We start from the raw sequence: 24,862 nt of genomic DNA, 5'->3' as shown, positions 1-24,862 counted from the left end.
TCGAATGCATGTAACAAAATTTTTTTCAATATATATTCCCCCACAACCTTTACATTCAGCAGAACATCTCTCCCCCTTTTTCTTTTGACAACCAATCTCTCTCTCTCTCTCTCTCTCTCTCTCTCCATATTCTCCAATAATGGCTTCCTCTCTTCATCCTGTTCTTCTTGTCTCAGTCTCATGGATCTCCCTCCTGGCTCTGCTAATCTCACCCGCGCAAGCAGCCACCTGCACCTCACAGACATTCAAGAACAAGCTCTACGCCAACTGCAGCGACCTCCCCATCCTCAGCTCCTACCTCCACTGGACCTACAATGCCGCCAACTCCTCTCTCTCCGTCGCCTTCGTGGCGACGCCGGCCAAATCTGACGGCTGGGTCGCGTGGGCCATCAACCCCACCGGGACCAAGATGCCGGGGGCCCAGACCCTCCTAGCCTACAAGACCGAGAACGGGGCCCCAGCCGTCAACACATTGAACATCACCTCGTACAACTCCATCGTGCCGGGAAAACTCGCGTTCGACGTCTGGGACGTCAGCGCGGAGTTTTCCAACGGCAGCTTCACGATCTTCGCCGCCGTCAAGGTTCCGAAGGACGCGACATCCGTGAACCAGGTCTGGCAGGTGGGCTCCGTCGTCAACAAGACCTCCGGTTTCCCCGAGAAGCATGACTTCGCCCCAGCCAATCTCAAGTCGTTTGGCACCTTGTCCTTGGGGGCCAATTCCACTACTACCACAAATTCCACAACGGCCACTCCCGCTGGTACTAATTCCACTACCAACAGCACTGGTGGTGGTGGTAGCGGAGCCTTGAGGATTGGGAGTGGAGGAAACATGGGTTTGTTCTCTGTTTCGCTTTTGGTTCTTGGAGCTCTCATTGCTCTCTAAATTTAGTTTTTTTTTTTTCTAATTTTTTTTTCTTATAATTGTGATTGATGAGTCCAAGTGGGAGATGGAGATTTCAACACTTTTAGGTGGGAGAATATTTATTATATATTCCATGATATTTATGATTTCCCATTGATTTAAGTTATCTCTCCTCCTCATCTGCATCTTGGATCGATGAGAGAAAAGAGATGGCTCTAGTTGGTCATTAATTAATAGGGTGGATCTATGATGAGGGGAAATGCTTGTACCATTTAATTTAGTTTAATATTTTCCTTTATTTTCACGTTGGTCTCTTTTTTCTTTCTTTTAATATTTGACATTTTTTTTTAATTATAAAGAAAATTTTTAAATTACTCTAACATACAGAGAGGGAAATTGAACTCAAATACTAGACGCAAATAGAATACCTTACCAATTTGCCTAACCCTCGTCAATTTTTTGACATTGTTACTTAAGTAATTTTATCTCCTCATTATAGCTTGATTTTTAAAAATAAAATAAAAATAAAGATAGTGATTATTGACAAACCAAAAAGGTCAATTAAATAACCAAGGTGGTTGGTGTGAGTGGTTCGGCACTCTCATTCCTTAAGAGAGGTCAGGGGTTCGATCCCTGCTCTTGTATGGAGTCACCACTTTGACTAGCACTTTACCCCTTACGGGCCGACCCGGTGTGAACGGGGATTAGTCTGGGTTGTGGTTAAGGCTTAAAGGTGTCACCCATAGTTGGGGCCCATCCAGGACCCCCTCGTGGTTCAGACCCAAAAAAAAAAGGTCAATTAAATTAGAAAGGGCACGTTAAAGGGAAATGATTGCCATGTAAATATTTCGATATTTATGGTATTTCAAAAACCAGTGATTTTTCCATTCACATAATATTCACATGACAGTCAAATTAACACTATGCATGAGCGATTTTTGACCCTTGAGAAGTGTGGATGCATAGTATCAACAGTTAGATTTCGACCGACGATTATAAATGTGTGGGCGACTCACACTAGCAAAATAATTTTGAAGTAATTTATTAATTAATTAAGCAGGGGTTATGGGTCAAAAATAAAAATCTGTTCGGAGTCGTCCACTAGTCCCACCGCCTTTACTTTTGTGTCCTCCACGTACCCAACCCGATTTATCTTATACTTAAAAAGTTAAAAGAAGGCTGGCTAGTCTTTTTCTGGGCTTCTTTCATAAATAATTGAAAGGCACAAAAACGACATTGTCTTTTTGCGTTTTTTACGGGTTTGGTTTTAAACACCGATTTTGTAGAGAATGTGGTTCCAACCTTCGAACCCAAGATCACTACGAATTAGTGCAAGCGCACTTAACCACAGGGGCTGGTAGAATGCCAGTTCTAAACACCAATGTTTGTGGAGTAAGACGTGACTCTTTAAAATTGAGGAGGAACTATTTCTTAAAATCAACGGAATTTTGACACTTATTAAAATTCAGTAATATTAACAAAATTTCAATAAATAAAAAAAGAATATTAAAATAATTTGACACTTGTCAAAACCACATTAGTTATAAGAGGATCTCATCCTTAATCTTAACAAGCCAAACTTGTTTTGGTATTGGTTTTTGTTATATGTTTTGGAATTGGTTTCTGTTGTGATTGAATGTTATGTTTTTGTTTTCATTGTGATTGAATGATTTGCTTCTAATATGTATTTTTGATCCATTTTATATAGATGGAAGATTGTTTTGTTTCAAGTGGTAGTGTTTTGTTAGGGAGAAAATTGCTAACTTTCAGCTTAAATTCGGTTATAAGAGGAGATGTTGTCGAATTTTGCTAATGTGTTAAAATTCCCGACCAAAAGGAGATGTAAATTTTTTGTTTTTTTGCCACTTTCTTATGTATATCTTCAGATGTAATGAGATAACATTGTTAGTTCATCAATTTATGAAAGTCAAGTTAGAAGGAAATTTGTCAATCTCTAGTTTCCATGGTTTTATCGTTCACTTGCAAAGAAAAAATGCAATGACAGATTTGTATTGCATATGTATTGCACATGTATAGCCCTTTATTACTTGTGTATTGTCCCCGTATATCCTTTTTTTTTAAAGTCTATTGGAATAAATTTATAGGGGGATTATGAAGTTTTTGTATTGTCATTGTATAGTCTTTTATTGCTTATGTATTGCTATTGTATTGCCACCATTCGGGTGTGGGGACACCTCATGGTATTTACCAAAAAACAGTGAAAGCAATCACCCAATAATCTCAATCATTCAAAGAAACCCGAAAAAAAAAAAATAAACCAATATCAGAACTACCACAATGAAGATCGAGGATGAAGGTGTTGTGGTTTTGTGGTGGAAGTCGATGACGAAGGTGGCAAGTCAAGACTGATGCTTCGTTGTGGAGGCCGACAACGGAGGTAGTGAGTCGCGTGTTGCATTCCTAAAAGGACACAAATTAATGTGCAAACAACCAATTAAAAATACCCGCAAGTGCACGAATCTAATGAAGTATAGATTATGTAAGTACGGGGTCGATCCCACGAAGAACTTGTCGGCTTCCTATAAGTTCTAATTGTTAGAAATGTGCCCTAAGAGCCAATACATTTGATGTGATCTCCTTAGAATACATTTCGTATATGATATATAAAGGGCAAATTTATTTTGTTATCTTTTACATCGTGTAAAGAAACAAATGTCCAAGGTATGCTAAATAAGAGATAAAGTAATCTAAAGAAGATTAGATTCATGAGACCTTTAATCTCTAATTGTAGTATCCCAAAATGTTCCTAATCATAGGTTATCAAATGGGCATTGATAAACCGTCAAGATTAGCGCATATTATGTATGCTCAATTGGGAGGATGGTTAGTCTCAAACCATTTGTGTAGTTGACACTAATACAAGTATGTGGGTGCTCATTAGTAAATGAGTACACTGAACGCGATCAACCGTAGTTCTCGTATAGAGTATTTATCTATATGTCAAACGAGAACTCATAGTTGCAATAATGCAAATTAGTCCTTAGACCTGAGGCATCATGGTTGTCCTGTGATGCGTTATTGATCTTTGATAGCTCTTAAAGGCAAGCCGTAAAAGATTTGTCTTAAGTGTTGTTGGGATCTCTTAATTCATCATAGGGGCATGTGAATGTACAATAAGGAATCTCTACTTTCGATAAAGAAGGAGAATGTTTCAAGATGTGATTCAGTAAATCTTTGGCCAAAGTATTTTGAGCTTGATTTAGAAAGTTGTTCTTAATCATGTTCTTTCGAATCACATGAGGTTGTAAATCATATTAGGGGTTTGACATAATCAATCCGTACCCTAATAATATGATTTGAAACATTGTATAAGAGAAGGACCGTATTGCATTGCAATTCCAACTGAATAGGTTCTTCATCTATTCTGGTTAGCTTGGGTAGCCTTGATATATTGCTAGATGTCACTCTTGGCTTGTGGAAGTCCTAGGATTGATTGTGATCGATCCAAATAAAGGAAGAATTAAAAAGGGGTTTTAATTCCAGTTGGTTAGAAAGAGTTCTAATATTTTCCCACTGCCTTGCTAATTAGAACCTAATGGATCGCACACCTTAAATGGTTAACTTTGAGTAATACAAATGAGAATGAGGAAATCAATTTGATTGATTTGATGTGGATGATTTACTACGTGTAAAAACGTATTTGGGCTAAGTAATAGTTAACGGAAAGCCCAAATGGTTGGGTATCAAGCCCAAGGGCTTAAGACACCTAAATATTATGGTTTAAGTGTCATAAGGCCCAATTTTGGAAGCCCAATGGGGTTTGGCCGAAAATGCTTAAGTGAATGTGTATGGGAATTGTTTCCATAAGCTCATTAACAAAAAAACACAATCCAACATCAACCAAAATAGGTTTGGGAGATCAAAGAGAGAAAAATGATAGTTTTCAAGAGTGAAACACTTTCATCTTTCAAAGTGGTTTAGATTGAAACCAATCTTGAGAATCTTGCACTAGCATCCAAGTATTCTCAAGATACTTATTCTCATCTCAAGGTTCCATTGGTGTGGAGACTTAGAGGCCATATACTTTTGTGGCTCACATGGAGGAGAAAGATCAAGGAGCAAAGATTAAAGATCAAAGAGGAGATCAACAAAGAGGAAATCATCAAGAGAAGACCAAACACAAATTGGTTCATATAATTGCTTCAAGGGTAATTAGATCTTATCCTTTCTCTTGAATTTTCATTTATGAAAAACATATCAATGTTCATGGCTTAAGATACTTGGAAGAAGTTTTGTTTTTGAATTTAAACAACCACCTTAGACTTCCGCTGCGATTAATTTGATTAAATGCATGTTTAATATTCAAATGAACTTTGGAAAAATATTTTGAAAATCCTACAATTGGTATCAGAGCCATAGGTCATGAACTTGATATGTTTTTGGGTTTAGAGATGCATATATGGGTTGTGAATTCATTTAAAAGTATAATAGTTATACTTGATTTATTTTGATATGATTGAATAAAAATCAAATGGAGTGAAAGGGGTTGTTTGGGATTTTGAATTTCCGGATTTATGTTTTGATGATTGATGCTCTCTTTGTATTCATAATTGTATGTATGAATATTAGAGCATAGTTGCATTAAAACCCCATGATTTTAACTTCATGAAATATATGATATTAAGAGCATGAGATGGTTAAAATGGAATATGGATTTTTCCGGAAATTGCATGAACATTCATATTAGTTCATATGCATGTTCTTGGTGTTCTTGTTATGGGATCTTTTTGATCCATAAGTTATGTGACTAATTTTGATGATTGTGTTTAGTGGAATTTTCCACCAAAATAGGTCAAAAGATGATGATGGTGTTTTATTATAAAATTAAAAGTTTTTCAAAAATGTTTCCACTCAATAAACATTTACCCACCACACTAAAATTAATAAGATTACTTTGGTGAGTGTGTGGGGACTATCTAGATGTAAATAATGGTGATTTGATATAAAATGCAAAAGTTGATCAAATTATTCCTATCACTAATTATTTACCTACCACACTAAAATTAATTTTGATTACTTTGGTGAGTGTGGTTGGCCTACCTAGTCACATTCATGATTATTCACTTAGTTGAAAAAATTATGATCACCACTTTGTATTATACAAATGCATGCTTTAACCCCACACCCTAGTGGATCAACTTTGAATCCATTATTAATTGTTGAATAGTTTTGGATATAGTTGCAATATATGATAAGTGTAACTATGCCTAAAAGGTTTCTACAATTACATTTACTATTGTAGTAAAATGTTCACTCCATGGTAAATTTATTTTATTTAAATATGGTTACCACTTGAATTAAACCCATATATATGTATGCAACCCAAGAGCATGTTTTTACATTGCTAGTTTAATTGTTTAAAGCGTTTAAATAATTAAAGGATGGTTATGGACTTAGACCAAACAATTGAGCTATGTGATTGGCCGCTTATTGGATATGTATTCGATTTTGATTGGCTATGTAATAATGAAATGGTTTTCATGCCTAATTTATTTTTATGCGCGCGTAATTAAAATGAATCACCATCCAAGACCATGATCCAACATGGTGGCTCGTGTTGGATCAACAAGAAAGTCCATAATCATCCTACAAGCCCAATGCAATTGGAATGTTCGGTAATGATGATAATTAATCAATTAGTAGTATCATGTATTTCCACTATCTCAAGCAAATGGTTTCTAAAACATTTAGTGGGAGTATTATGTGCTACTAATATATTGCAATGGGAACCATTTAATGAGATTAGATAGGTGTTTTTAACAGGATTAAAATTGGATTAAAATGAGACCAATTTAACTACCCTCAAAGCAATATTAAGTTGATAAGCGAAATGGCACTTTGAATGCTATTTTGTGGCCTTCCACCGTGGTAGTCTCTTATTGGGTGGCACATTTACACCTTGTTGGACCTCAGTGAGGCAACATCCAGTACTTGTAACCATCCAAGGGAAGCCTATTACACATACTTGATGTAGTGCGGATAGATAACGAGTGTGGCCAACAAACTGTTAGGTTGAGGTCATACTTGAAACCCTATACCCACAAGCATGGTGGGAATAACTTAACTAAGACGAACGAAACCAACAAACTATTAGGTTGAGGTCTAGTTCTCTAGAGGCCATAGTGATGGGTATTCACATTAATGATGTGATTGGATAAGAGTATCCTCTCATTAGTATCATAGCAATCCAACAAACTGTTAGGTTGAGGAAAACTATGTGAAAGTGAGACTCCCATCCCCACTAAGAGTTTCAACGGAAACTCTCGGATTTCAGGAGGGATATGAAATTTGCCAAAAATAGTGGGAGCTACCATCATGACTTAAAGACCCTAAGTCCTTGGTAGAAGATTAATCTAAATTAAAATCTATTTACGTTTTGCAGAATTTTTTAAATTAACCATCACAAACCCAATCTCAAAGATACTTGACTCAAACGTCCGAGATGACACGAACTATCCGGTTTGATGCACAAACACCAACTTGTCCTATAATTGGATGAGATTGGTTGTGTATAAGAAAAACCCCACCATATACCCCTCTTGGTCCATATGCCATTGAGGAGGAGACAAAGGCTTATAAGAAGCATGTGTCAGATGACAACTGAGGTAAAAGTTACATGTTGGCATCCATGAAAAGGTGAAGCTACTCCTAGCTTACATTACCATATGTGAACTTGTTTTGACAAGAATGGTAAATGGGTTCCCGGTTAATCAACATGATCTCAAAGTAATATAATTACTTAAGATATTGGAAAATATGAATTTTTCTTTGATGTTGAAGTTCAACAAGATTCTTTCATTCATCCATATCATCAGTTAATCCCAGTATGTTATGAACTATAATATGGGAAAGATGAATGATACCCTATATGAGTTACTCAATATAGCCATAGTAGCTTAAATGAATATCTCAAAAGATAAAGGGTTAAGAGGATAGTTGCAATTTTTAGAAGGGTTCTTCTTCTTCCGAATCCAAACAGAATGTAAGGATAAAGGAAAGAAGAAGAAAGGTTTTCTAAAAACCCAAGGAAGAAAGAATACAAAAGAAAGACAAGTAACTGAAAGGTATTTGTTTTTCACTTTGGCAAGAATGGACATTAGAAGAGAAATTGCAAGAGATGTCTTGCAAGCCTCAAGAGAAAAACCTTCAGAAGGTCACTCTCTTGTTCTAAAATTAGTAATTACAGTTAAAGCTTCTAAACTGAATAGTTGATTCAGGAGCTAGTCAACATATATGCAATTGTGTGCGTGGACTAGTGGGAGTAGAAGACTTGGAAAATGAGAAATGGTGCTAACCGTGGGAAATAGCACTAATGTAGTTGCCAATGCAATAGACACCTAACATCTCAAACTACCATCCGAAGAAGACCTGAATTTGAAATAATTGTTATTTCATTTCTGGATGTGTAAAGAACTTAATATCCGTCTCTATTATTTAAGAGATGGATTTGATGTTTTGTTTGACAAAATGCTTTGTTCTATTTCACATATCAATCAAATCGTTGCTTATGCAATTTTGATTGATGGTCTCTTTTCATTTTAGAAATGAATGGTAGCATTAACTGTATATGGATAAAGATGCAACTAGACCTGAGAGGCCTAGAGATGTGGATACATCAACTAAATTGTGACACCTTAAACTTGGAGGCATTAGCCAAGATAGAATTCACCGGATGACAAACAATGGAACCTTTTGGATCACTTGATCATGTTCCTATGCCTACTTGTGAATTTTGTCTACATGGCAAAATGACCAAGTCTCCTTTCACTGGTAAAGGAGAAAGAGTTACAAAACTGTTGGGATTAATTCACTAAGATGTTTGTGGATTTTTGTATACAAACACAGAGGGCGGTTATTCATACTTCATGACCTTTACCGATGATCATTCATGGTTAGGGTATTTATACTTAATGAAGCATAAATCTGAATTTTGAAAAGTTTCAAGAATTCAGAAACGAAGTTGAAAACCAAACATGCAAGAGTATTAAAATCCTTAAATTCGATCGAGGATGTGAATACTTAAGCACAGTGTTTCTTGATTATCTCAAGGAACATTGCATCTTATCACAATGGACTCCACCAGGAATTCCACAACATAATGGAGTTTCTAAAATGAGTTTTCATGAGCTGTACTGATTTACCTATATCCTTTTAGGGATATGCACTTGAAACTGCAATTCATTTGCTAAATAGAGTGCCTTCCAAATCCATTCCACAAACTCCATTTGAAATGTGATTTGGGAAGAAACCAAGTCTTGATTAGATCAAGATTTGGGGTTGTCCAGCATATGTCAAAAGGCAAGATGCGGATAAACTAAATGCAGTCCCAGATCCACAACCTGTTGTAACACAGCCTCCACGTAGTTCAAGTAGGGTTAGCAGAATGCCTACAAGGTATTATGGTTTCCTTCTTGACAACAAAGGAGAGTTGAATCTCCTAAGTGATTGTAAGGATATCGAAGACCCTTCGAACTACAATGAGGTAATGTCAGACATTGACTCATAGAAATGGCTTGGAGCCATGAAATCTGAAATGGATTCTACGTATACCAACAAAGTCTAGACTCTAGTGATCCTCCTCATGGTATTGTACCAATAGGGAATAAATGGATCTTTAAGAGGAAGATAGGCTCAGATGGGATAGTAGAAACCTACAAAGCAAGGCTAGTAGCAAAGTGCTACAAGCAAAGAGAAGGGATTGACTATAAAGAAACCTTCTCTCCTGTCACTACGACAAAGTCTATTCGGATTTGGCTTGCAATAGCTGCATACCATGATTATGGGATTTGTCAAAATGGATGTGAAGGCGGCTTTTCTGAATGGCCACCTTCAGGAAGAACTATATATAGATCGACCTGAAGGCTTCATTTCTAAAGTTGATAAGCATAAGGTATGCAAGCTACATAGATCCATTTATGGGTTGATGCAAGGTTCTTGGAGTTGAAACATCCTATTTGATGAAATTGTCAAATCGTTTGACTTCATACAAAACATGGATGACCAATTAGTGTACAAAAAGGTCAGTGGGAGTTTGGTGGTATTCCTAGTAATGTATGTATATGACATACTACTTATCGGAAATGATATAGGAATGATATCTTCAGTGAAGCTGTGACTCATTAAATCATTCTCAATGAAAGATTTTAGAGAAACATCTTACATACTAGGAATAAAGATTTATCATGATAGATCTAAGAGTATAATTGGATTATCTCAATCCTTGTATGTTGATAAGATGCTAAGGAGATTTCATATGGAACAGTCTAAGAAAAGTTTACTTCCAGTACGACATGGACTTCACTTTTCTAAGAGCATGTGTCCAAAAACTCATTATGAGATACAGCAGATGAGTAAAATCTCTTATGCATATGCAATAGGGATTCTCATATATGTCATAGCATGTACAAGACATGATATTGGTTATACGAGTATAACTAGAAGATATAAATCAAGCCCATGATTGGATCAATTGGGAGCAGTCAAGTATGTTCTTAAATACTTAAGAAGGACTAAGGACATGTTCCTCATCTGGGAGGAACATCAGAGTAGCAAGTGGAAGCATTTACTGATTTGGATAATGTATCTAATATCAACAATTGCAAATCCACCTAAGGGTACGTCTTCATTTTGAATGGACACGTAGTTAGTTAGAGAACAACTGAAGTTGATTACATTGTCGCTTTAGAAGCTACAATAAAATCTGTTTGGATAAAAGGGTTCATTACCGAACTAAATGTGGTTCTAACCATAATGTCACAAGTACCTTTACTGTGTGATGACAATGAGGCGATAGCTCAAGCCAAGGAACCTAGGTCTCATCAGAGATCCAAACACATAGAAAAATGTTACCATTAGATGGGGCATCTGCAAACAACGTAACAGATCCACGCACTAAGCCTATGTCACAGTCACAACTGGATAGACATACAGAGATAATGGGTATGAGATACATGGCTATGTGGCTCTAGTGCAAGTGGGAGATTGTTAGAAATGTGCCCTAAGAGCCAATACATTTGATGTGATCTCCTTAGAATACATTTCGTATATGATATATAAAGGGCAAATTTATTTTGTTATCTTTTACATCGTGTAAAGAAACAAATGTCCAAGGTATGCTAAATAAGAGATAAAGTAATCTAAAGAAGATTAGATTCATGAGACCTTTAATCTCTAATTGTAGTATCCCAAAATGTTCCTAATCATAGGTTATCAAATGGGCATTGATAAACCGTCAAGATTAGCGCATATTATGTATGCTCAATTGGGAGGATGGTTAGTCTCAAACCATTTGTGTAGTTGACACTAATACAAGTATGTGGGTGCTCATTAGTAAATGAGTACACTGAACGCGATCAACCGTAGTTCTCGTATGGAGTATTTATCTATATGTCAAACGAGAACTCATAGTTGCAATAATGCAAATTAGTCCTTAGACCTGAGGCATCATGGTTGTCCTGTGATGCGTTATTGATCTTTGATAGCTCTTAAAGGCAAGCCGTAAAAGATTTGTCTTAAGTGTTGTTGGGATCTCTTAATTCATCATAGGGGCATGTGAATGTACAATAAGGAATCTCTACTTTCGATAAAGAAGGAGAATGTTTCAAGATGTGATTCAGTAAATCTTTGGCCAAAGTATTTTGAGCTTGATTTAGAAAGTTGTTCTTAATCATGTTCTTTCGAATCACATGAGGTTGTAAATCATATTAGGGGTTTGACATAATCAATCCGTACCCTAATAATATGATTTGAAACATTGTATAAGAGAAGGACCGTATTGCATTGCAATTCCAACTGAATAGGTTCTTCATCTATTCTGGTTAGCTTGGGTAGCCTTGATATATTGCTAGATGTCACTCTTGGCTTGTGGAAGTCCTAGGATTGATTGTGATCGATCCAAATAAAGGAAGAATTAAAAAGGGGTTTTAATTCCAGTTGGTTAGAAAGAGTTCTAATATTTTCCCACTGCCTTGCTAATTAGAACCTAATGGATCGCACACCTTAAATGGTTAACTTTGAGTAATACAAATGAGAATGAGGAAATCAATTTGATTGATTTGATGTGGATGATTTACTACGTGTAAAAATGTATTTGGGCTAAGTAATAGTTAACGGAAAGCCCAAATGGTTGGGTATCAAGCCCAAGGGCTTAAGACCGGAAAGGCTAGAATGAGGAGATTGAGTGAGGAGGTTATTTGAGGAGGTGAAATCTCACCATCAACAACAAAAAACAAAGCACATTGGGGGGGGGGGTGCATTGGGGGGTCCACACCCCTTTTGATGGTGAGATGGGCCTCCTCAAATAAACTCCTCAAATAGCATCCTCATTATAGAAGCTCCCGCTTAAGACACCTAAATATTATGGTTTAAGTGTCATAAGGCCCAATTTTGAAAGCCCAATGGGGTTTGGCCGAAAATGCTTAAGTGAATGTGTATGGGAATTGTTTCCATAAGCTCATTAACAAAAAAACACAATCCAACATCAACCAAAATAGGTTTGGGAGATCAAAGAGAGAAAAATGATAGTTTTCAAGAGTGAAACACTTTCATCTTTCAAAGTGGTTTAGATTGAAACCAATCTTGAGAATCTTGCACTAGCATCCAAGTATTCTCAAGATACTTATTCTCATCTCAAGGTTCCATTGGTGTGGAGACTTAGAGGCTATATACTTTTGTGGCTCACATGGAGGAGAAAGATCAAGGAGCAAAGATTAAAGATCAAAGAGGAGATCAACAAAGAGGAAATCATCAAGAGAAGACCAAACACAAATTGGTTCATATAATTGCTTCAAGGGTAATTAGATCTTATCCTTTCTCTTGAATTTTCATTTATGAAAAACATATCAATGTTCATGGCTTAAGATACTTGGAAGAAGTTTTGTTTTTGAATTTAAACAACCACCTTAGACTTCCGCTGCGATTAATTTGATTAAATGCATGTTTAATATTCAAATGAACTTTGGAAAAATATTTTGAAAATCCTACACTAATTTGAGTACGTAAAGAACACTTATTTAACACACCACAAATGCACAAATGCAAATTGGAAACTAAAAATGAGTAAAGAAATGAATCAACACAAGAAACCAAAGAAAAACAGAAACAGCACTTTCTATCACCCTTTTATCACCTATTTATCACCATTTGGACAGTGTCTGTGAACAGTGAAAATGAACAGTGAGACCGGTCGTGAACAGTGACGACCGGTCGTTTTGGGCAGATTCGTTTCCTGTTTTTCCAGTTTCGACCTCTGTCCAGTGTTTTGCCTATAACTTTCCAACCGTTTATCCAAATTTCACATTCTTTATACGGTTGGAATCAGCACAGAAAATGGAAGAACACTTCGCAGACCAAAAGTCCAAAACAATTACGGAAACAAATAAAATTCAGTAACAAAGACACACCACGTGTCGAACACACAACTCACACACACATTGGGGGGGGGGGGGGGGGTTTGATTTGTTTCAAGTGACCTATTTCTATTGCATGAAAGTAAATGGACTTTGAATTTAAATGAGAAAGGCAAAGATGAATTATCTAAATGTGAAAGTACCAAGTAACAAACACTAGGGTTTCGGAATCCACCCTAAACAATTCTACCAAAGTTCATGAATACTCAAGTGATGAACTCTAAATGTGTTGATGAAAATGTTCGCAATCAAGACCATGGGTCGTGGCTCAAGACGCATTGATTCTCTCTAATATACATAAAGTGCATGGTTCGTGCTACAATACTTGTGCCCTCCCCATAACCGAACCTAGGTATGGTTCGTACTTCGATTCAATTACAAGGAGAACCCATTAAGTTCAAAGAGAATATGAACATCACAAGAATCCTAATAGCATGGTGTTTACATTAGGTATTCAAGAAACCAATTCACATGGATGATTCTTACTTCATCCATTTATTGCTTAGGATAACATGAAGATACATATAATCCCAACAATCTCAAGAAGCATGCTTTCAAAGATGGTCAACCAAGGAAAAATACACATCAAGGATAGATTAATTTGGTGAATTGGAAATCATCAACAATATCTAGAAATTCATACACTCAAGTATCAAAACAATAAGGTAATCATGTTTAAGGCTTCAACCTAAGCCCTAGCTATGGAGTTTAGTTACTCATACTTATTCCAAATACAAGCTCAAAATAAAATTAGAAAGAGTTTACAAATTTTGAGAAAATGATGAAAGCTTCAAGGTCATCAATGGTGGAAGCTTTCTTCTCCACTTTGCTTGGCTGCACCTTGGCTTTCTCCTAGCTCCAAAAACTCCAAAATCTGCTCTCCATCAGTAGAATTCTGTAATGGATCCATTTCCCACGTTGAAAAGCCTCTCCAATATCAGATTGCACTTCCTTTTGCTTCCCTCTCTCCTCCTTTCCAGCTTTTACTTTTAGTATTCTAATGCAAAGTCTTCACCCATTGTCTTCTTGTCCCCTTGCAAATGATGAAGCCTTGTCCTCACAAAGATGCCAAATGCTTCAGAAAATATCTCATCTACTAAGGTAAATTCTTGTTACCAAGTGTTATGGTAACAAGAATAATCAAGATGACACAATGGAGGTAAAAGCTGGCCAAAATTGGATTTCCAGAGCTGTGGTAACATGCTGGATTGGTTGGATAGGCAATACTTGTCCAATGGAGCTCAAATTTGGATATGTTGTAGTTAACATCCATTGGAACAAGTCTCATGAAGATCATGACCTCATCCGAGCACCAGAGCATGTTGATCCCAGGCCAAGAAGTTGACCTATGAAAATGAACAAAAACAAAATTTATAACTAATAAAGCACTTTTAGCTCATTTTCATTCCAACCAAGGTAAAATCTAAGAAAACACAAAAAGGAAGTAAAAAACTATAAAATGTCAAGAACTAACTCAAAATAGTGGGTGAATAACATGAAAAATCATGTGTAAAAATGAACCGAACATCGCGCCTTGGCTAGGGTCCGGTTCCAAATTTGGGGTTCAACCTATCAACTCCTAGTTGGAAGATATAACTAAGAGGAGATAGAGTTAGGGGGGATTCTATGGTGGAGGTGGATTTTGTGAGGTTTGGGAGAAGGAAGAAGAGCAAGAGCAAGAGCAACGACTGGGAAGGAAAAAAAAAACAAAGTGAAGGATGGGTAATAGGCTGTCAATAAGGAGTTTTTAGAAAGGGCATTTGTGATTGGGTTCCAAAGTATGGATATTAGGGCTCGTTTGGTATGCCTCCCTAACTTGGACTGGCTTGGATAAAAAATTATCCCATGTTTGTTGTCATATGGTTCTAGTTTTAAATGGGACTAATAATCTGGGGCCCACCAAAAACACCTCCTTAACTGGGCTTAGTGAGACCCGTGTGTGAAGGGGGGACAAATTAATCCCCTCCTCATTGCTCACGACTTCCTCCCCTCTCCACGCCTTCATGCTTCATCTCTTCCATCAGTTCTCACCCCACCACACAGCCATCACCTCCCACCTAAGCACACACCTCGTCACAGCCATGGCCTCCAACCCTCATCCATGTCAGCTGCTCTCTCTCTCTCTCTCTCTCCCTCTCTCTCTGTGTGCTACAAAACCCAAATGGAGGAAATAAATCAATTAATTCAAATCACTTTTTCTTTTTATGAAATTAGGAGAAGAACCTCATAAAACAATAGCTAACCATCAAGCAATTCATCATCAAAGAACCCACCCAGGCAGAAGCCTCCTCAAAGAAGCAAATTCCCAAATTTAGATTGTGGGGTTTGGGCATGTGGCTATTGAAGAGAGAGGAGGGTGAAGAGAGAAATAGTGAAATAGGAAATTGAGAGAGTATAAAATTTTGAATTAAGAAGCAGAGAGATAAATAGATTGAGAAGAAGAGCAGAAGGAGAGAGGAGGGAGAAGAAGAAGTTGAAGAAGTCGCGGGTTGGAAGAAGAAAAAACAACAGAGAAAGAAAGAAGAAAAGTTAAAAAAACAAAACAAATAAATCCACTTGCCTTTTTTTTTATAATTAAAAATTAAAAAGTTAAAAAATTTAGTCCTAATCCAATCGTGCACCAAACACAGTACAAGTCTTATCCAGCTTATGCCAAGCCAAGCCAATCCAAGACAGTCCCAATATTTAGTTTAGTCCATGAAAATCCCGCGTACCAAACGAGCCCTTAGTGAATAAACTAGGTGAGCAAGGGATAAATGGTCAATTTTCCTTTTTTGTTTTCTCCTTGGCTGTCAATGTCATCATCAAAAATATATAATTCATTTGCAATTTGCACGAGGCATTTTGTCGTTGAAAGGTTTGAAAAATGACGACAAATCTGTACAGGGTTGTACCCATCTACCGGAAAAGAAAGAAGTAAAGAAATTATCTTTTATTATGAACCCTACATAGTGGAACAAGAACGACCTCACCTCAAGGGCATCAAGGTTCGTCTTCTTCTTCTTTTTCTTTTCTTTGCTTTTACTGGTTTTGTTTTTGTAGCTATAGGTGTTTGTTTCCTCCTCTCTTTTTTTGGGCAGTTTGTTGTCTTGTATATTCATATTGGTTTTTATCTTTTAATATGTCGATTTACGTACGCATATATTTGTATTACAAAAATAATATACTTTTCGTTTTAGAACATTGCACATGAATCATGATTGAATAAGGTCGTATGTATAAGTAATCCTAATCTTTTGAACACATTGATTTTTTTCATTGACTTTAAACAAATAATACAATATTAATTGACTTATTTTTAAATTTATCATTTTCCAATTCTCATTTAGTGCGTGTGACTTATTTTTCTCCATCACTCGTTGTATACAACTATATTAATTGACTCGAGCTTGATTAATACTATAATCTGGACTTAGGTGTGTGTTGGTTTGACTCAGTGCCTCTTTGGGCTGAAGCAGCTTGGGTTGATGATCTGATGGGGGTCTCTTGGCCTCGTTTAGTTCGTGTGGTGTAGGTTTGTTTGGGGTTTTCCCCCTGTGTTATCAAAAAAAAAAAAAAAACTATATTAATTGACCGTGACATAATATGATCAGTTGCATATGAGAAAATCGGTTGCATATATACAACTATTATTGGTTTATTTACTTTGTAAAAACATAATTGTAATCAAAACCAATATATAGAGAAATTATCCTGTACATCCGCAATATCAGCATACCACGTCATATATCGAATACATCTAACAATTTATTTTCAATATAAATTCTCCCACAACCTTTACATTCAGCCGAACATCTCTCTCCAGCCAATCTCTCTATTTCTCTCTCTCCATATTCTCCAATGGCTTCCTCTCTTCATCCTCTTCTTCTTGTCTCAGTCTCATGGATCTCCCTCCTGTCTCTGGTAATATTACCCGCACAGGCAGCCACCTGCAGCTCACAGACATTCAAGAACAACAAGCTCTACGCTAACTGCAGCGACCTCCCCGTCCTCAGCTCCTACCTCCACTGGACCTACAATGCCTCCAACTCCTCTCTCTCCATCGCCTTCGTGGCGACGCCGTCCAAATCTGACGGCTGGGTCGCATGGGCCATCAACCCCACGGCCACCAAGATGGCTGGGGCCCAAACCCTCCTGGCCTACAAAACCGAGGATGGAGCCCCAGTCGTCAAAACATTCAACATCATCTCGTACAGCTCCATTGTACCGGGAAAACTCGCGTTCGACGTATGGGACGTCAGCGCCGAGTTCTCCAAAGGCACGTTCACGATATTCGCCGCCGTCAAGGTCCCAAAAGACGCAGCGTCCGTGAACCAGGTCTGGCAGGTGGGCTCCGCCTTCAACAAGACCTCCGGTTTCCCGGTGAAGCATGACTTCGCCCCACCCAATCTCCAGTCGTTTAGCACCTTGTACTTGATGGCCAATTCCACCACCAACAGCACTGGTGGTGGTGGTGGCGGAGCTTTGAGGATTGGGAGCGGAGGAAACATGGGTTTGTTGTCTGTTTCGGTTTTGGTTCTTGGAGCTCTCATTGCTTTCTAAATTTAGTATTTCGGGTTTTTATTCTTTCTTAATATTGTGATTGATTGTATCAAAGTGAGAGATGGAGGTTTCAGCACGTTTAGGTGGAATATATATTCCATGATATTTATAAATTCCCAATTGATTTAATTATTATCTCCTCTTTTCATCTGCATCTTGGATCGATGAGGGGGGAAATGCATGTGCAATTAATTTAATTTCAAAATTATTACTTGAGCAATTTTAGCGGCCCATCGTAGCTTGACTCTTTATATAAAAGTAAAAAAAAAATAAAGATGGTGACAATTCACAAACAAAAAATGTCAATTAAATTAGAAAGTGAACGTTAAAAGGAAATGCTTGTCACGTCTAAATTTTCATATTTATTGTGAAAATTAGTGATTTTTCTATTGACAATATATTCACATGACCGTCATATTAAAAGCGATTTCTAACCATTAAGACGTGTAAACTAACATCAATAGTTAAGTTTCGAATATGACGTGTGGGCAACTCGCACTAGTAAAATCTATATATATAAAGCAAAAGTCAGAATGATGAAACATTCAAAATACCAAAAAATGCCCTTAATTAATGCAAACATTAATAATTAAAATTATTAATTAAATGAGAATAATAAGGTAAATTCACACTTTCTCATATTAAAAAAAATTAAAATTAAAAGAAATATCAGATAATGGATCCTATTTTTATGGAATACAACTACCCATTATCTTTTTTAATTCTAAAATAATTTTAATTTTTTTCTAAAAAAGCCTCTCGTAGGGCCGTGCAAAGAGACTAGTTTGTATTTAATTAGGCAGGAGTTAAATAGGTCAAAAATAAAATACAAATTTATCGGGTGTCAACCACTGCCTTTGGTTTTGTGTCCTCCACACGTACCCTACCCAGATAAACTTATAGTTAGAAGTTGGGTAGCTAGTAGTGTTTGCCCTCTTGCATAATAATTGGAACGCACCAAAACGACACTTTCTTTTGTTCCTTTTTCACGCGTTTGCTTTTAAACACTCATTTTTGTGTTTTTATTTTTCTTCTTCTGGCCTCTCTTCATAAAAAAAAGAAAATATAAATCCATTTGCAATTTGCACGAGACTTTTCGTCGTTACAAGGCTCGAAAGTATCTTTTACTATGAACCCTACATAATCGACTCATAATGGAACAACCTCAAGGGCATCAAGCTTCGTCTTCTTCCTCGCTTTTTTTGTTTTTTTTGTTTTGCTTTTACTGGTTTTGTTTTTGTAGGTGTTTGTTTCCTCATTTTCGTTAGCTGTCGTTTTTGGTTGGGCTGTTTGTTGTCTTGGATATGTTCATATTGGTTTTTTCTTGGTTTAGCGGTATACATAGGCATACATTCGTTTTAAGCATTGCACATGATTCAATAACAACGTATAAGTAATCCTTAATCTTTTCAACACATACTAAACTCACACGCACTATACGGATGCTTAGACTCGAACTAATACTTCCTAATAACCTTGATTTGCTAACTTATTCATCGCCACTTGAACAATTTGTATGGGAAAAAAATATGTCACAATTTTATTTTCCTATACATACATACACACAAGAATAATGACGTCACCATGACACAAGCCTTGCATCATCTCATCCCAGTCACATCTGGTAGGCCAAAAATCACTTTGGTTGGCATATAATTCCAAAATCTACAATTATAATCAGCCAGATTCTTTACTAATAATAAATCCAACCGTGCCAAAATGGATTGGAAATTTGCAATTTCTCATTTTTGGGATTTTTTATTTTCCCCAAATTTACTGTATTATCTTTACATAAAAGATCTCCAAATTAAATGCACGTTGCATGAAAGTGGGCAAGTTTACGGAATTTAAGCAAAGATTAATCAAACATAATCCATTAATTTTGTTGCTGATCTGTTTTTTTATTTTGTATTAATTGTGTTTTCCTTCTCTCATGCAATCTCCATTTCTTTATTATTTAACGCGTCCATCACATGTTTTCAACAACTCTGTTCCACGCGTCATATCCGGATTGGCTGATTGTATTTATCTTAAATCCATTCAGTAGATCCACCCGCAGGTGATAATTACCCTTTGCTTCTCTCGCTGTCTCACTGTCTCTCTCTATAAATTCCGCCAAAAATTAGTGGGAAGCCTTTGTTCTTCATCATCAGCATCAACTACTTAGCAGTTACTCATCTTCTTCTCCATATTCATCCATGGCTTCTTCTTCTTCTTCTTCTTCTCTGGCATTTCTGGGGCTAACGCTCGCTCTGGTTTTGCTAATCTCACCCGCGCATTCACTCACCTGCACCACCCAAACCTTCACCAACAATAATCTCTACTCAAAGTGCTTAGACCTCCCCACACTCAAATCCTACCTCCACTGGACCTACAACTCGTCCAACTCCACTCTCTCAATCGCCTTCGTCGCGACTCCAGCCAAATCCGACGGCTGGATCGCGTGGGCCATCAATCCGACGGGCACCGGCATGGCGGGGGCCCAGACCCTGCTCGCCTACAAGAAATCCGACGGCTCCATGGACGTCAAGACCTTCAACATCAGCTCCTACAGCGATATCGTCGAGTCGAAGCTCGCTTTCGATGTCTGGAACACCAGCGCCGAGTCATCCGGCGGCGTTTTTAGGCTCTTTGCGAAGTTGAAGGTGGAGATGGAGAGCGTGAACCAGGTTTGGCAAGTGGGGCCCTCTGTTTCAAATGGGTTTCCGGCGAAACATGATTTTAACACAGACAATCTCCAAGCCAAGGGGAGCCTGAACTTGACCGGAGGCACCACCACCACCACAACCACCCCCGGAGACTCCAGGTTGAAGAAGAGGAATGTGAGTTAATTTAAATCCCTCTGAATTTCCATTTTCAAAAGTTGGGAAAATTAGAAGGAAAATATAGTTGCTTTGCTTCATCAGTGGCTTAAAGGTTAAGACTTTGAGTAAAGGGGAAGTGGGTATTGGTGAAAATTTGGCTTTAATTTTGTGCAAATAGTGGAAAACAGAACTGGATTTGAGATGGGTTTTGATCAAATTTGATAAAGTTTATTTCTTTTTTAATTGTGTTTGTGGGTTTGTTTTAGATTCATGGAATTTTGAATGCTGTGAGTTGGGGGTTGCTGTTTCCGATTGGGATCATCATAGCAAGGTACTTGAGGACGTTTCAGTCTGCGGATCCAGCATGGTTTTATCTTCATATATTCTGCCAGGTATCTGGTTATGCCATTGGGGTCGCCGGCTGGGCTACCGGAATTAAGCTCGGAAGTGAGTCCGAAGAGGTTGTATACTCTGCTCACCGGAAAATCGGAATTACCCTGTTCTCCCTTGCAACTGTCCAGGTAAATTCCCATCCAATTTTACCTACAGTAACTTCAAGAAATAATATGATCCAAAAGTAACAAACTTTGATGTGGCTAAATGTTTTTTTTTGTGCTCTGTGATAAAGGGTAACTGGCAGTTTTTAATTATATGCAGTACATAAACTAAGAATTAACATCTGAATTTAGCACATTTGTTGTTTGATGCCATCTTGATTCAATTTCGTATGAATCAGTCCATATTTGCAGTTACTGAAGGCAGAATTGTCGAATCGAACCGAGGCTGAATATTTTTCTGTGGTATTTAATTTTGGATTGTTTTGTTCTAATGGGAATCTTCTTCTCTGGATGATCTTGCAGATTTTTGCATTGTTCTTGAGACCGAAGAAGGAGCACAAGTACCGGTTCTACTGGAACATCTACCACCACACCCTCGGATACGCCATTCTCATCCTCAGCATTCTGAATGTGTTCAAAGGCCTGGACATACTAAATCCTGCCAAGCATTGGAGATCCACTTACATAATTGTGATTATTGCCTTGGGTGCAATTGCCTTGTTATTGGAAGCAATTACTTGGGTTGTGGTCTTGAAGAGGAGGTCAAGCAAGTCCACCAAGCCATATGATGGTTTCAACAACGGACAAGGCTGAGCAGCCTCTTAACATATTAAGATCAAACCCAACTGCAGCAGATCTCCTCCCATGGCAGATACCGATTTTTGTAATATTCTTGTGACCTCACTGGTTTGAGATTCTGAGGTTTATCTATATCACCAGCCCTCTCATTTTTCTTCTTTCTCTTGCTTGTATAATGGTTTTGATTTGTTTTTAGGGTTCTTGTTTAGTATATATACATACAGAGTGTTAAATTCCCCAGTTTGTTTAATTTATTACCTCCTTCTGTGTATTGAAACCAGAAAATCATTCATCGTTTCTCTTAACAATTTTTGTGTGTGTGCGTGTTACGGTCATACTGAAAAATTTCTCTCCGATCCGACCCAGCCTCGGAAACTATGATAAAGACTTCCATAATGTGACAGCTTATTATGCTTATATGACTAATCACTCTAGTGCTTGCTTAATCTGATCTGATAGGGGAAACAAAACCATCGGGAACACAGACATGATTTAAATTGTCAATTTGTTAGTAGAAGTTTCTCAGGCTTGTCGAGAAACTATAGATGTGTGACTAGCTGATTAGCAAGATTTAATTTCTCCATATAATAATTAACAACTCGGGGGTAAAGTCATCAGTGACATTTTGGCCTCAAGCATTATTCACCACAGCAACATTCAATTTAGAATCAATTATCAACTTGACTTTATTTAGGGTGGTCCCCCCACACCCCATGGATTGCTACTAGTCCCCACTGCTCTCATCACACTTCATTGTTAATCATATGCTTTAATTTGTTCACTAATGCATAGCTTTTGTGTATGTACCCATGTGATGCACGCATTCTCTCTCTCCCTTATTACTTGGGAAGGAGATGCCCTAGCTAGCTTTTGCAGGGACAGTTGGCTTCTCACTAACAAAACATTATTATGAGAATTCAATTTTAAAGGGGCTTGAAAAAGAGGGTTTCAAGAGTGTTTAGAGAAAGGTTCTTAGGCGTTTTTGCAAGGTTTTTACAGATTTAAATCGGTTTAAGGGATTAAAATCTACGCAAGCAATCATTAAATCTAACCCGTCATTGTAGATGTGGGTTAGACCAGTTGACCAATGAAGTGCGCTTGCTTCTTGATGATGTAAGTCAAGATAATTGGCCAAGGCAGTATACCTAAACCCTTCACATGAGTTCAATCTCTTTCCCTGTACATTAAACTTGATTTAGACTATCGTTTTGAAAAAAATAAAAAAAATAAAAACTTTACCCTCAATCACCCTAATTGAAAAAGAAAAGGTAAAAGAAAAGTGTAGAAGAAAGACCATTGTTGTTGTGGGTTCTAGATGGGCAGTTAACATTGAATTGAAGATCCACAAGCAAGGGTGAAAGGTAGGTGTGATTTATTTTAGGAAGCGCAGCGTGGAACTGTGGTTGATAAAGCAACCATGACGCGAAAGTGCTTTCCGTCTGCTTTTTTTAAAAGCAATGTTTGATGATGACCAGTGACCCACACGTAAAACGACGACTTCCATCTCTTAACCTTTACAATGAGTCAATGAGCAGGTGCACAAGAAAACGATCTTATGAAAATTCCCTAATAATAAAAAATAAAATAAAATAAAGCAGAGTTAACTTAGACTGTAATTAAGTACACATGCAGTTAAGTGGAGCATGTGAGTAAATTTAATTTGTGGAGCTCGTTTTTCGCTTTCATTCAGATTCTTCCATAGTTTTCTAGTTTCATTCGGATCCTTGATTTATTTGGACTGACAACGACCTAACATTCAAATCTGACAAATTATTAAAAATAATCAATACTAATTTTGCATGGGGCCATGTCATAGTGATGCGATGATGATTATATAAAAGAAATAATAAACCTTGTTCAAATAGGAAAAATAAAATAAAAATTTAGATCTCAGGATAAATTACTAATTATAATTAACAAAATATTGAATTAGAGTATAAAAATGGTCCCTTTGCAAATTGCTTGGTGGAGCTTCTATCTTAGATATTACGACTTCTGGGTGTGTTTGTGCCACAAAGACAAAGCTAGCGCATGCAATGATGTCAAACTCAATTCCCTTAACTTCCACAAAAACTTGGTGTCACCTCCTTTCTTTTTTGTCTTTCTTTTATACAGTCGATAACTCACAAAAGAAAAAAGTTAGAGAAAAATTGACTTTACCGACCTCACAAAAGAAGAAAGATAGAGAAAAATTGACATACACGTCAGTATAAATAAGTGTTTTTGGAACCCATAAAATAAAAGCTCGTACCTAAAAGGATTTTGTCAGCAACTATCAAATCGACTATTAGGAGGAATAATAGCTAAGAGGTACAAAAGGAGGAAAAGAAAAAAGGGTTTCTATTTGAGCATTGGAGGAGGTGGTTCGTGCCATATTTGTGTAACGAGAAAAACTTTAATGGGGATCAACATGCAATGCGACAAGATTAAATGATGTGTCTCGTTCAGTTAAAATATGTCATGTATTGCAAAATCTTAATTGTAAGTTAAACTTATTACATTACACGTGCTAGATTTTAATTAGACAGTATTTGCCGCTCAACATGCTACTCGAAATTTTCTAGTATGTACATTAGCTCGTTCATTACCAACCACATTTCGATCACATATGAATTGATTTCTAGTATTTTTGTTAAAAATTGTCAAACATTTCAGCCAACTTTTGGAAGCAACATTACCGAAAGAGCAGCCCATTAAATCCAGCCCAGTTAAATTGCGTGGGCTATGGCCTACCTACCTACTTATCCAAAACTCAATTCCAACAAAAAAGGGGTATCCAAAACTCAACCAAAATATTAATTATATCTAAACGAAGGTTTTGCAAGAAAAGGAAAGTATATTAAGATAATTTTCCATGAAAAAAATTAACTAAACATTTGCTAATTTTGCTTCTTCCATTTAGAGATACAAATGGTGGTTTGCTAATCAGTGTATTTTATGAGTTCAAGTGGTTTACTAAAGATTGTCAACTCTTGCTCGTTTTGGAAATATTAATTTAAAAAATCAGAAAACTTTGTGATAAAATTTTCCCCAGGTAATAAATATAGCTCACAACATTTGATTAGGAGAACGGGCAACAATAGGGTG

At 37.1% G+C, this 24,862-nt stretch overlaps 3 protein-coding genes and 1 long non-coding RNA gene across 4 annotated transcripts; 3 read left to right on the top strand and 1 right to left on the bottom strand.

Moving 5' to 3' along the window:
• The first annotated feature begins 50 nt into the window (after nucleotides 1-50).
• On the top strand, nucleotides 51-1,169 carry LOC110756966 (auxin-induced in root cultures protein 12). The gene has a single exon (XM_021958475.2). It carries the CDS (start codon nucleotides 140-142, stop codon nucleotides 884-886), a length of 747 nt encoding a protein of 248 aa, XP_021814167.1. The 5' UTR covers nucleotides 51-139; the 3' UTR covers nucleotides 887-1,169.
• Nucleotides 1,170-13,889: 12,720 nt separating this feature from the next.
• On the bottom strand, nucleotides 13,890-16,081 carry LOC148292649 (uncharacterized). Its single transcript, XR_015826221.1, has 2 exons — nucleotides 14,768-16,081; nucleotides 13,890-14,639 (listed from the first exon to the last, which is right to left on the bottom strand). It is a non-coding gene; the product is annotated as an uncharacterized LOC148292649 (long non-coding RNA).
• Nucleotides 16,082-17,054: 973 nt separating this feature from the next.
• AIR12 (auxin-induced in root cultures-like protein) lies at nucleotides 17,055-17,964 on the top strand. The gene has a single exon (XM_021958512.2). The coding sequence runs from the start codon at nucleotides 17,134-17,136 to the stop codon at nucleotides 17,833-17,835; it is 702 nt and encodes a 233-aa protein (XP_021814204.1). The 5' UTR covers nucleotides 17,055-17,133; the 3' UTR covers nucleotides 17,836-17,964.
• Nucleotides 17,965-19,960: 1,996 nt separating this feature from the next.
• LOC110756995 (cytochrome b561 and DOMON domain-containing protein At3g25290-like) lies at nucleotides 19,961-22,083 on the top strand. Its single transcript, XM_021958511.2, has 3 exons — nucleotides 19,961-20,657; nucleotides 20,906-21,160; nucleotides 21,500-22,083. The coding sequence occupies exons 1-3, from the start codon at nucleotides 20,034-20,036 to the stop codon at nucleotides 21,788-21,790; spliced, it is 1,170 nt and encodes a 389-aa protein (XP_021814203.2). The 5' UTR covers nucleotides 19,961-20,033; the 3' UTR covers nucleotides 21,791-22,083.
• Nucleotides 22,084-24,862: the final 2,779 nt, after the last annotated feature.

This window comes from Prunus avium, chromosome 8, assembly GCF_965620075.1.
Source record: "Prunus avium chromosome 8, drPruAviu1.hap1.1, whole genome shotgun sequence".
NCBI lineage: Eukaryota > Viridiplantae > Streptophyta > Magnoliopsida > Rosales > Rosaceae > Prunus > Prunus avium.
This window is presented reverse-complemented; position numbering and strand designations above follow the sequence as displayed.

What these genes read in the sequence shown, in the direction of transcription:
- LOC110756966 (XM_021958475.2), top strand. Translation starts at nt 140, where the DNA reads ATGGCTTCCTCTCTTCATCCTGTTCTTCTTGTCTCAGTCTCATGGATC.
- AIR12 (XM_021958512.2), top strand. Translation starts at nt 17,134, where the DNA reads ATGGCTTCCTCTCTTCATCCTCTTCTTCTTGTCTCAGTCTCATGGATC.
- LOC110756995 (XM_021958511.2), top strand. Translation starts at nt 20,034, where the DNA reads ATGGCTTCTTCTTCTTCTTCTTCTTCTCTGGCATTTCTGGGGCTAACG. An exon ending in CCAGGTTGAAGAAGAGGAAT is followed by an intron (nt 20,658 to 20,905) that starts GTGAGTTAATTT and finishes GGTTTGTTTTAG; the next exon opens with ATTCATGGAATTTTGAATGC. An exon ending in TCTCCCTTGCAACTGTCCAG is followed by an intron (nt 21,161 to 21,499) that starts GTAAATTCCCAT and finishes ATGATCTTGCAG; the next exon opens with ATTTTTGCATTGTTCTTGAG.